The 12,879-nt window shown below is 40.4% G+C and overlaps 1 protein-coding gene across 2 annotated transcripts in view; it reads left to right on the forward strand.

The window, feature by feature from the left end:
* Window positions 1–12,879, forward strand: part of LOC107392834 (homer scaffold protein 3) — a 59,688-nt gene that overhangs the window by 9,007 nt on the left and 37,802 nt on the right. For both annotated transcript variants that reach the window (XM_070554227.1, XM_070554226.1), the window contains one exon: window positions 12,689–12,845. In XM_070554227.1, the coding sequence (XP_070410328.1) occupies window positions 12,689–12,845 (157 nt within the window). The remainder of the gene's footprint in view (window positions 1–12,688; window positions 12,846–12,879) is intronic.

Consider the following 12,879-nt stretch of genomic DNA (forward strand, 5'->3'; position numbering starts at 1 on the left):
CTTCTGATGAGAGCACCAGAGCTCTTCGTGTAACACACCCAGACCTGGTTTAGTTCACCCCTGACCTCAGAATATGACAGAAGAAGAAGAGAACCTCAAAGCATCTGTCACATTTTACATGTGGGGAAATGAAAACCCAGCTCGTGTCAGGTTGCAGTGTGAGTGATGACTTGTTGAGCAGTTAGAGTATGAGTTGGCGTTTCCCCATCTTCCCTATTTTAGTCTTCATTTGTGGCGTGTCATGTTGCCCGACGCTGCGCCAGGAGCTGGACAAGAGGCTGCTGCCTCTCAGAGGTCAGAGGAAGAAGATCCTTAAAGGAGAAGTGTGTTCCGACGACTAAAGAGGAGAGGAGTAAAAAGCAGCTTCAGAAGGCCTGAAGCTGCCAGAGGGTGGAAGCACAGATGGTGAAACAAGACGCCCAGCTGACTTTGCTCAGAAAGAATTTTAACAGATTTCAGACTCGTGCAGAAGCAGGACAGAAGCGGATTTCTGGCTTCTGGGTCAAGACGTGTCGGTTTATCTTGGTTATTACAGAAGCAGACCGCTCATCTCACTGTGCTACCCAATTCTAATGAATCTGAATGGAGCTTAAATAGTTCATCAGGTCACTGATATGGAAAAGAAAACTGAAAGTAGAAAGTATTAAAATCAGTTTGATTTCCTTAAATTAGACATCACTCAACCTTTGTTGCTTGCCACTAATTATTATTAGTACTAATACTACTATTACTACTTCTATTATTACTACAATTACTATTACTACTACTATTACTACTGTAACTACTATTACTAATACTACTACTGTTACAACTGTTACTACTATTACTTATACTACTATTACTTATACTACAATTACTACTGTTACTAGTACTACTACTATTGTTTCAGCTACTAGTAGTAGTAGCAGCAGTACTAGTACTACTACTATTATTACTAATACTATTACTAGTAATATTAGAAGCAGTTACTACCACCATTAGTGTTACTACTACTGTTACAATTACTACTACTACTACTACTACTACTACTTTTACTACTACTACTACTACTACTACTTTTACTACAACTACTACTACTACTACTTTTACTACTACTACTACTATTACTACTGTTATTATTATTATTGTTATTATTATTACTAGTAATAGTACTACTACTTTTACTACTAATACTATTACTAGTCATATTAGAAGTAGTTACTACCACCATTAGTATTACTACTACTGTTACAATTACTACTACTATTATGACTATTATTATTATTATTATTATTATTACTGTTATTATTATTATTACTACTACTACTACTACTACTACTACTACTACTACTAGTAATAGTACTACTACTAATACTAGTAGTATTAGAAGTAGTTACTACCACCATTACTATTACTACTACTACAATTACTACTATTGCTACTACTATAAAACTACTAATAGTAATAGCTTTGGTATGTTCTTACTGTGTCTAGTTTCTAATTCCATTTCTGGTTCTTTTTTTAAAACACAGGAAAGGTTTTTCTTTACCTTGCTAACGTTTCGTTTGCCGACTGCAAAACATCCTCAGAGCTGACGCTGATGGTGGCGTCACTTCCTTCTCCGTTTATCCGGGGCAGCAGAGGACGTTGTCACCCTCTGCTGCCCGCTCTCCCCTCTCTGATGATGCAGTCTCATGCGCGATCCAATGTGTAGACCCCATCATCTCTGTTCATGGTCCCACATCCACATCTCCTTATCTCTATAGCTTCTTTTATCCATCTTTTGTATTTCTGTTGTTCAGTGTTTATGATCCTTGTGTCCCAGTCCATTATATGGTTTTCTCTTGTGCAGTGATCTGTTACGGCTGACTTCTTTATTGTACTTTCTGCTTCTTGTTTTGCTGCTCTTGTGTGTTTTCAACTTGTTTCTCTCTCGCACTCCTTTCTATGTTCTATTGTTCGTGTGTTGAGTTGGCGTCCGGTTTCTCCTATGTGTGTTTTATTGCAGGGTTTGCATGGGATTTTGTAATTATGAAATCCCATATTACTAATAGTAATAATAATAATAATTCAGAAGGTACATACCTGCTCAAATGACACACTCAAAATGATAAAACCCAGACTCATTGTACTAAACGATGCAACAAACCAAATAGTTCATGTTTTTTTCCAAACGAGTTGCAAACCAATGACCTTAGAATAGCTGGTGAGGTGCAAACCGTGAACTGTGTTTGTTATTCTGTGACCTGCCTGAGCTCACTGAGAGCTGAGACGAACAGAAAAGGGGAGGAGCATGGGGAAAGAATTACTCCGTATGCTCACCGAAGTGGAGCTGAGGGGTTTTCACAGGGAAACCACCACAGAGAACTCAGGACATCATTGATCTGTAAAATAGAGATTATTTAGATTAGAGGTCTGCAACCAGCCGCTCTGCAGCCACAGATGGCTCTTCTCACAGTGGTCTTTAATATCTTTGGCTAAAAATGTTTAAAAACGATCTCATGTTTTCATTTGTCCTCTAGCGCATGGGGTTCATAACTTTGTTTTGTTGTTTTTAAGCTTTTTTTTCCTCTCAAAAATTTGCCTCATTCCAGTGAGAACGCATTTAAGCATAAGCAATTTCATTTGTGGCTGTGGCTCCTGGAGCTTCATCCTTCATTTGGGTGATTTCAAGCTTCATTGCTGACAGTTTGAGGTGTTTTATTTTTCCTTAATGAGCGACTGTGACGGAGGAGCCATCACGAGTTAAGCCTAGCCTATGAGTTTGAACCAATAAGTGGAGTACACCCAGGATATCTATATGTTTTTACAAACCTTATTTTAGTATAACTTGCAGCGTTTTGTCGTGGGTGCACACATGATGTTTTGTTGTGTTTGCTAAAATTATATATTCAGTAGGTCCCCTTCTGTGTTATTGAGCTGAAAACTGTTTAAAAGATAAAGGGTCAAAATGTGTAGGTGTAAAGTAGATCAGGGGCTGAAACGTCATTTGTGGCTGTGGCTCCTCGAGCTTCATCCTTTATTTGGGTGATTTCAAGCCTCATTGCTGACAGTTTGAGGTGTTTTATTTTTCCTTAATGAGCGACTGTGGTTGGTGATAATATCAGGATGTGTTGGTATCTGGGGAAATGTACTACTTTCTTTGTTGGGCGGAGCCTGTCCCTTTAAAAGGACGCTCGCTCAGCTGACAGGGTGGTTGGTCATCAGAGTCAATTCAAGTTCCAATGAGGGGGACGTTTGTGAATTGATCCAGAGGTACTGCTAATCTTGGGTTAAAGTCTATGGACATTGTGTTAGAAGACTGCAGTTTTTTTGCGAGATTCACCTGAAGAAGAGCACAGTAAAAGAGCGCTTCACACTGAACTTCGCCGCTGGTGTTTCTTTTGTTGCCAAACCTTACAATACCCCGCCACAGCGACTGATTGGGTCTGACCGCAGGGTTACGAGACAGAGCAGCTCAAGTTATACAGATCGGAGATTCAAGTTTGGTGACTTGCTGTCGGAGTTAAGAGGAGAAAATGGAGAGAGAAGTAGAGCAAGAGGAGTGAGAGAGGAAAGGATTGGAAATTGGTGACTGGGGGGGTGACAAAGCTTGTGCAGTGAAGATATGGTGTGTGTCTGAGTGTGAACGTGTTGACAAGAAATAATTCTGTTCTGAAATCTACTGAGTATAATTCTCAGCTGTAAGCTGAATTAAACAGCAGGTATAAGTATGAATGAATTAAAATATTTTTAAGATGAAGTAGACAAAAAATGATCAGACTTTACAGAACCATCGTCATCCGGCTGATTTTCCCGTCTGACCTGTGAGGACAATTATTTGGGCAATAGTTATCAAACAGCTGAATTATCAATATCTTTTCACTGCTTTTCTTACAGGTTTCATCGCTGTCAAACTGAACTCATTAATCATACATTTCATATATGTCATTTGTAATGAATTTAACTTTTATTCAGTGGGTTATACATAAACCATTCACTTATTTATTTAGCAATTGTAGATGTTGTAGAAGTCAGGGCTTGTGCTGATTTATGGAGCTGATTTATTTTACTGTAAATCTCACTGTTGAGTGTTCATACATCTGTAGATTTAGAAAGAATAAATATTCACTGACTGCATGTGACTTAACCCTGAACCCTGACTCGTACTAGTATCAAAGCCTCATTATCATGCAGGTTTATTTACAGAGGCGAGTCTGCCATACAATGGCGCCACCGGTCCCTCTGACGACAGCCAGCAGGCAAGGTGGGTTAAGTGTCTTGCCCAAGGACACAACGATAGCAACCCACTGAGCGGGGCTCGAACCTGCAACCTTCCGATTATGGGAGCTTTTCCCTCAGTTGAGAAAGTTGATTAAAAAAGAGAAAAAGTTTTGGATCTACCAAATCCTGAATGTCTGATCCATCCATCCATCCATCCATCCATCCATCCATCCATCCATCCATCCATCCATCCATCCATCCATCCATCCATCCATAGGGCTGTTGCAATAATCGCAAGAACAATATATCGCGATATTAAGAAACCCACCGCGCTGCATGACGTGCCACCGCAATTACCGCACTTGATTAAATCTCGCGACAGCGCATGCTGAGAGGTAAAGTCCGTGCTGATCGAAGAGATAGTAGGGCACTTTTTTTATTTCTGTTAGATGTTGCAGCCAAATTTGCATTTCAAAGTTAAACCTCCTGAATGTTGTTTTTAAGTTCAGTCAGAGAATGCCGTTACTGCCCTTTGATCTGCATTCAATAAAGTGTTAAAATGGCCATGTATTTTTTTCTAACATTTTTTAAATGTGTAAGCACAATGTTTCAAAGGAAATATTGCCATGAGTTTAGTAATTAACAAACAAATTTGCTAAGTACATAAATAAAAACGGGGTGCAATAATATCGCATATCGCAATATTGAGCTGCCCTGACTCACCGCAGGGGGAATTCCTCAATCGCGACAGCCCTATCCATCCATCCATTCTCTTCCACTTATCCGGTGTCAGGTCGCGGGGGCAGTAGCCTAAACAGAGAGGCCCAGACTTCCCTCTCCCCAGCTACTTAGGCCAGCTCCTCCAGGGGAACCCCAAGGCATTCCCTGGCCAGCCGAGAGACATAGTCCCTCTAATGTGTCCTGGGTCTTCCATTGGGTCTCCTCCTGGTTGGACGTGCCCAGAAAACCTCACTAGGAAGGTGTCTAGGGGGCATCCTAACTAATTCCCGAGCCACCTTAACTGGCTCCTCCCGATGTGGAGCAGCGGGTCTACTCCAAGCCCCTCCTGGATGACCAAGCGTCTCACCCTGTCTCTAAGGGAGAGCCCTGTCACCCTGTGGAGAAAACTCATCTGAGCCGCTTGAAATTATGTCATTTAATTTATTTGCAAAAAGAAAAATGAAATTAGCGCTCTAGTCTAATTCTGATTCTGACCTTTGGGGTTGACTCATTACTGATGCATCATTTAAATAAACGGATCAGCTGATCTACTTCTACTTTCACACACTGTGGCTGTAAAATTCCCCGTTTTCCATCACGTCATCAGTTCATGTTCGAATCAGCAACCCTGCACAGGGAAAAACGGATTTGTTCTCATTTAAATTTTGCACAAGACATTTCACTACTCGAGCTGCATTATTTCACTTTCAGAATGGTAGACTGGAGTTTGCATGTTTTTATGCTTTAAATGTAGACTTGGCTGACTGGAAAGCTCCACTGAGCATTAGTTGTTTTCTCATTAAAGGGGAAGAGTGTAACAGAAATTGCTCAACAAAATTGAGGAAGTAGGAAAAAAAACTGAATTCTGGGTCACTTTGAGCTGCACAGATTTTTATTAGTAGAAAATACAAACGTATCTCAAAGACAGCAGAAGGTTAAACAAATCGTTACAGACAGGCGTTCAGACACAGTTGCATGTTTGGAGCTCTGATTGATCAAATTTAATGCGTTTTTAGGTTCGTTGTATCAGTTTAGATTATATCAGCTGATTTAATGGGAATGTCTGGGTTGTAATTTCAAGCTGAGCAGAAATGCAGGCTGAGGGAAAGTAACCTCGAAGGTCAGAAGTCTATTAGAGTCTCCTTGATCTGTAAGGGCTTTCGTAGATACCGACCAATCACGCGAGTCCTTCTGTGAACGGGCTTTGATGCAGGCAGCTCGCAAAGACTGGTGTAATATTTTCCCGTCCTTCAGAGAAGTTATTTCATCTGTGGGAACACGAAGCAGAAAAAGAGTCTCACCAGGAGGCAGACTGTAGGAAGAGTCGGGTTGTTTGTTTGGCTCATGCAGACTCTTCCTCCCATCTCCTGTTCAGTATGGAAGGCCACGTCCTCCAACTCCATCTGAATGCTTTGTGGCAATCAGGGTACTGTGGAGCTGGAATGCTGCTGATGGCCTTCAGGCTGCTTTATCTGGTGTTGCTGTGCTTTCCAGCCATGTGTGATCTCAGCCTGAGCTTCCTCTGATCATGGCAGAGTGCAGATTTCATTAAGGAAAAACACTCTGAGCCTTTTTTGAAATAACGTGTAGTTTTCAAGCCAGTGGAATCATCCAGAATGGAAAGTTGCACAAATCTTTGAATAGAAACACGGGTGTGTTTCCACGGTGGAAGATAAAATCCGGTGTTTGATACTTTAGAAATAGCATGTGATTGTTGACTTTGTGACCTCGTCAGAATAATTGTTGATTGGCTTTAAGATGATTCCATAACCACTTCTCAGATTTCAACCTGAACCTGGATCATGAAGCTGGTTTAATAAGAGTGCCTAGAAAGTCAAAGATACTGAATCTTCTGGGTAAATAACTTTTCCTGCTGCTTTAGCAGATAAAGACGATATGTTGTACTTGTGTATTTTAATCCCAGGCTTTAAGGTAGGGTTGGGTGGCATTTTATTTAACACCATTAAAGACTTCCAAAAGGACACTGGGCTTAACAGTAATACTGACTTTGATGCTCCTCTGGTTCCGATGGGAGCAGCACAAGAAGGACAAAGAAAAGAAGAAGAAAATATCATTTCTATAGCGCCTCTCAAGATAAAAATCACGCAGACTGATTCAGGCTTAAAGGCACACTTAATAACTTTGTCATATACTAAATCATTTTCTCGATCCCATAGGTGCTACAATGACCCTTCATAGGATGAATGAGTCTCTCATACATGTACACACACACACACACACACACACACACACACACACACACACACACACACACACACACACACACACATACAGTATTATTACCATATTTCCCCTCAGTCTTTTTTGAGATTTGAATAAAGCTCTAAACACATTTAAAGATGCATATACAGAATTATGTATTTAGTCTTTTAATCTCCTGAACTGATCTGAGTACAGATCTACTCACGTTTGGATGAGTGTTTTACAAGCGTATGCAGGAGGGATGAGAACGAGCAGCTGTTTAAACGACACATGACCTGGAATAGATGGAGTAACTGATTTACATGATTCTCCAAAGCATGTAACAAACAGTCACACGGCAGCAGGTAAATACTGTATTTATTTTACTTCCCTGAAGGTCTCAAATTTCTGCTGATTTCTATAGAAATTCCTTACAGTTGTTTTAATTTGCACAATAGTGCATCAGTGAAGCTGTTTTTAGTGTCATGTTCTTTACTCCCACGCTGTTTGTCTCACCATGTTGGATCTTTATTTTACATGTTTTTTTTACCCTTAGTAAATGCATCAGTGGATATGCAGACAGGAAATTAGGAAAAGAAACTGTGGATTTAACAGGGACTGATTTCATTTTTTTAACCACCAGAATAATCAATATTAAAAAAAGATCTGAACAGATTAACAAAACTAACAGATAATAAAATTCAATTGAGGAATTTAAAACAAATCTGTTTTCATACTTAAAAAACAGTTTCCTCTCCTTTTCACAAAATGCTAATTTTATACCTGATATCTTCATTTCACACAAATGTGAAGGCCTGGAGGGAATTTGATCAAATGAAAAAATTGTAAAGATCAAATGGAATATGTAAGACACCAGAATTCAAAATGTTGTCATGATTATGAAATATTTGTATGTTTAATTTTTCATTTAGATGAAAGAACGTCTAAACCCAGTTGGATGTGTAACAGCTATGTTAGAAGAAATGAGCTATTTTCAAATCAGTTCAATTCAGTTTATTAGCACCAAATAACAAGAGTCGTCTCAAGGCACATACCAATTCAGTTCAGTTCATTAAGCCAATTAGTTAAAAGTTTCCTATAAGAAAGCCAGCAGATTGCATCGAGTCACTGACTAGTGTCAGAGACTTTACAGCAATCCCCACACTGAGCAAGCATGCAGCGACAGTGGAGAGGAAAACTCCCTTTTAACAGGAAGAAACCTCCAGAGGATCAGCCATCTGCCACGACTCACTGGTAATCGAGAAGACAGAGCACACACACACACACACACATGCATGCACACATGCACGCACATTTTACAAAATGAAGTCACTTTTCACCAGGAGAAGCACACACTGTTGGGCTGTGTAGATGTTTGTTCTACACTCTGGTTTATTATGAACATAACTCACCTCTCGTTGCTGTAAAGAGCTTAACATAAAAGCCAGTGAAGTCAGTTTCATTTATTAATTAAAGTGCAGAGAGACTGAGCCCGTTGGTGAACAGATAATAATGGGGTGGTGGATGAAAAGAAGGAGAGAGACAGGTTTTTAATTAAGTATTTTTATTATTTGAACAACACCTGCTTCCTCTTTATGAAGGAGCATCTGAGTCCACAGCAGCAGGACCGCGACTTGACCAGCTTTTTCTGAAATAATTTTTCTTCCCCAGATTTCAAAATGTCATGGTTGTTTTGAAAAGCACATTTTTCCTTGACTTTTACAAGGGCAGACTCCCTTTGGGTGATTTTAATGACTGTTAGATCAGCGGTGTCACTAAAAAAATAACCTTACATCACTTAGATCTAATAACTCATGCACAATTTCACCCTTGCAGCACCTATTTTGATTAACTAACCATAAAATAATTCCTGTGGTTTAGTAAAATTAAAATAATGGCACCGGCTGCAGACATTTCTTCCTACTCTCCTTTCATTCAGATGTGGCCTCAGTGGCAAGCAGCTGGAAGGCCTTTTCACCTCAGGAGGTTCTCTAATCCAGATTTAATCTCCTCATTTCATCAAACGTCGACATGATGCTTCCTGTCTGGCCTGATTAGCTTGATTGGCTTTTCACAGCAAAGTGGTGAGTGGGCTAAATGAGTGACGTGGCATTAATGTCGCTGGAATCTGCTGAGAGTCCACCAGCAGTCAGTCATCATTTCTCACTGAGATGAAATCCTGACAGGCTGCTTCACTTTGGTCCTAGCTATGATTTTTCTAACAACGTTTTATTTACAGTGTCGTGATTATTTGTGATGCAGTTTTGTCAGGTCTTGCTGCTTGTTGGAAAGGTTTTCCATCTTTTTGTGTTGTTCCCCCCTTTAAAAACAGTTTGGTTTAGGAGCAAACACAGCGTTGCCTGCAGGATTTACAGTTTTATAGGTTTGGAGTTTGGTGTTTAGCCTTCAGCGCTGAAGTTTCACAGGTAAAAGATACCTAATCTGAGCTAAAAGGTAAAGCTGCTGCAGGGTTGTGCCTAAAACATGATTTGATATTAATCCATTTAGACCCAATTTCTAATTAATTATGGAAATAAGAAACCAAGAAGATTTTATTTTACATCTCTGGATTTGACCCATACCGTGGGAAGCGGTGAGCAGCAGCTATGGCCGAGCTCTTGAACCAGTTGGTGGTTTAACCCCCCCAATCCAACCCCCCAAGCTGAGTGTCAAGCAGGGAAGCATTGGGTCCCTTCTTTAAGTCTTTGGGTTGATGATTCCTTAATTACTCTGAAGGACTTTTTGTAATGTCGCTGACATATTTGGTAATTATTGCATATTTGGTACATCACGCACAGCCCTGCAAAATAGATTCTACCCATTTAAAATGAGCCACAGGTGTCTGTGAGTGTGAATGACGCTGATTAAAATCCCATTTTCCTGTGCTGTTCTCTTTGAAATCCTGTCTGGACATCAAACAAACCACTAAGAAGTTAGCAACATTTATTTATAGTTACAGCTGTCCTAAACCTGGACAAAACCTAAATCTGCTGTCTTGGCTCTGCTGCTGTTTGACTATTGTCTATTGTAGCATCAGGATTTTGTGCCTGAACAATAACATCTATTGTCTGAATGCAAATGTTCAGTAATTCCCAATAAATCCAGCTGGAATGATTCTATGCGTAGCCAGTGTTGACCTATTTAATGGTATTTTCTCATGGTGAGAGACAGACCAGAGCCTCCTCCCAGTGCTCTTTGTCTCCATTAATGTTCATTTATAATTGACTTGAAGAGGTGGCTCATTGCATACGTTAACATTGTACAAACTCCATTAGCTGTGTAATGTTGCAAGAATTCGCCAAAGGGCCTGAATAGTTCCTCATCGTCCTGCGAGCTTTTCGTTATAATTCATCCTCACGGCCACTCTTTGGTCTTCAAAGAGAGCAGGAGGGCTAATTGGACTGCTGGAGGTTAAGGAGTCTTTGCATCAGAAAGGTTTGTAGAACGGGATGGCTTCCATGACCTCGAGCTCTTTGGAACACAAAAATAATTATCTGTTATTTCAATGAGTTCTGATGTTGAGGGTTTGGTCTATAAGCTTAAATACTTTGCCTAATGTTATTGTTTTTGCATCTGAAGCGTCTCATAATTAATGAAGCCATAAATGCAATAATATTCCCATAAACAGTTTAAAGGGAATTAAAAGCAAATCAACAAGGAAGAATGTTGGAGCCCACATGTAACATTCCAGGATGTACTGGGAATATGCAGACTTTGAATGAACGCCAGAAAGATCCATCGATTTATCTGGATCTGCACACTAGCCTGCCAGACTCGTCCTCTGTCTGTTCTACACAGAGTACGAGTCTGGATACTCAGAGTCAGAGAGGCTCATGAGGGGTGGGGCTAGACATCAGAAAAAAAGTGGAAATGACGACTGTATGGCGTGACGTTGTAGTTTTATAGCTGTAGAAAAAGATGGCATCTAGCGACGGCACAAACTTCTTTAAGAAGAAAGGCTTTTAGCACTTCTTGTTGTGGTTTTAAAGACATGTCCAAGTCATTGGAAGTGGGGTTATAAGGAAGCATGGGCATGGCTGGCCAGGCTAACTGTACACGACTGTACACAAGAGCTTCTAGCTTCAGGCAGCATCAGTAGTTATTCGCTATGGAAGTCAGTCAGTGGGGCAGTTCACTACACCGTTGAAGAAGAAGTAGAAAAAGAAGCAAATACATCCTTTTTGTGATAAGTGACTTAAGTACCTCCATCTGCTCATATGTCAAAGAAAAGCCCAAGTCTAAATCGTCCAAAGTCTATGCCAAAGCCGTTTTAGATGAGCATCATTCCTGAGCATACGCCATGTTTGTAGCTTTTCTCCATCACAGTCCGCTGCCAAACCCACAAAATGTGCTGTGATTTGCTAGCCTGGCAAGCCAGACTAAATAAATGTATTATTTAGTCTGGCAACGCTCCATTGACGGCTCTCGGTTGTGGGGCGGGTTCTACCGTTGTCTTTCAAATGATCTCCGCATGCTACTGGACAAAGAATGTGACATACTCTTGTTTCACTCTGTTGCATCATCCCACCCACCAGGCATATAGAGTGCCCTGATTGGCCCACAAAGCAGATCAAGCTCTGTGATTTGTTCACTAAGCAGATAGAGCACTATGATTGGCCCACCATTATGGACCAATCACAGCTCTTTATGTGTTTGAAACCCCTCTAGAGAGCTGTGATTGGCCAGCCAGAATGCTGTTAGGGGCTGCAGAGGTTCCAGTGGAGCATGCCTAGACCAAACTTTGCAAAGCAAGAATTTGGTCTAGTTCACTAGTAGGCTAGTGATTTGCCCTACCTAAAATTGTTCTGGTCAGTGGAAGACCTGCTGAGGCTACTTTGGAGTATAGCCAGACTGACCTGCAAGTCTTGTTGCTTCTGCAATGGTTGGTCCAGATTTCTTGGCTATCCTGGCTCCTTATGTTAAATAGAGGCTCAAGAGCAGTTTCCTGTTGTTCTATAACCGCTTCATGGATGATTATCAGAAATAAACATATTTCTCTGAAATGTTTTACTGGTACGAAGAATATCTGTTGTAAAAGCTTATGGTAAAACAAAGTGCTGTATTTGGATGTCAAATATAAAAATAACTATAAACATCCTAATGTTTAAAAAGTGGACATTTGGATGAATTTATCATTTGATACAACAGTCCGTCATGCAAAAGTCCAGTCATTTAAACTGCTGTTTATCTGTGTAAGACCGCTTACAATTTATATTATCAGCATCAATCTGTTGAGAGATCGGGTAACAAAGGATTCAAATGAACAAGTCGTATTTGGGATCTTTGGGACTGCAAGTACTTAAAAATCATTATTGTGAAATGGCTGCTGATTGAGAACACTGCTTGTTTTTACATGTAAAATATAACTGTGACATTAAAAAGAAAGTGCATGAATAAAATTAAGATATGCAGCAGTTGTTAGTGAGATTTAAGGTGGACCGGATTGAGGAGGAAAGTCATCAGGAGCATCAGAAGTCATTGATTCTTCTGTGTTTTTTTTTTTTTGTTTTTGCGTTTTTAAATGAACCAAATCAGCAGAAACTTCATTCTGGTTTATTCTTTTCTTCTGGTTTGTGTTTGAAAGGGAGCAGCCCATCTTCAGTGCCAGAGCTCATGTCTTCCAGATCGATCCGGCCACCAAACGTAACTGGCTGCCGGCCAGCAAACACGCCGTCACCGTGTCCTTCTTCTTCGATGCCAGCCGCAGCGTCTACCGCGTCATTAGTGTGGGCGGGACCAAGGTGAGTCCAAAACCTACCTGAAACAAAAATTCAC

The sequence above is a fragment of the Nothobranchius furzeri genome, chromosome 8, assembly GCF_043380555.1.
Source record: "Nothobranchius furzeri strain GRZ-AD chromosome 8, NfurGRZ-RIMD1, whole genome shotgun sequence".
NCBI lineage: Eukaryota > Metazoa > Chordata > Actinopteri > Cyprinodontiformes > Nothobranchiidae > Nothobranchius > Nothobranchius furzeri.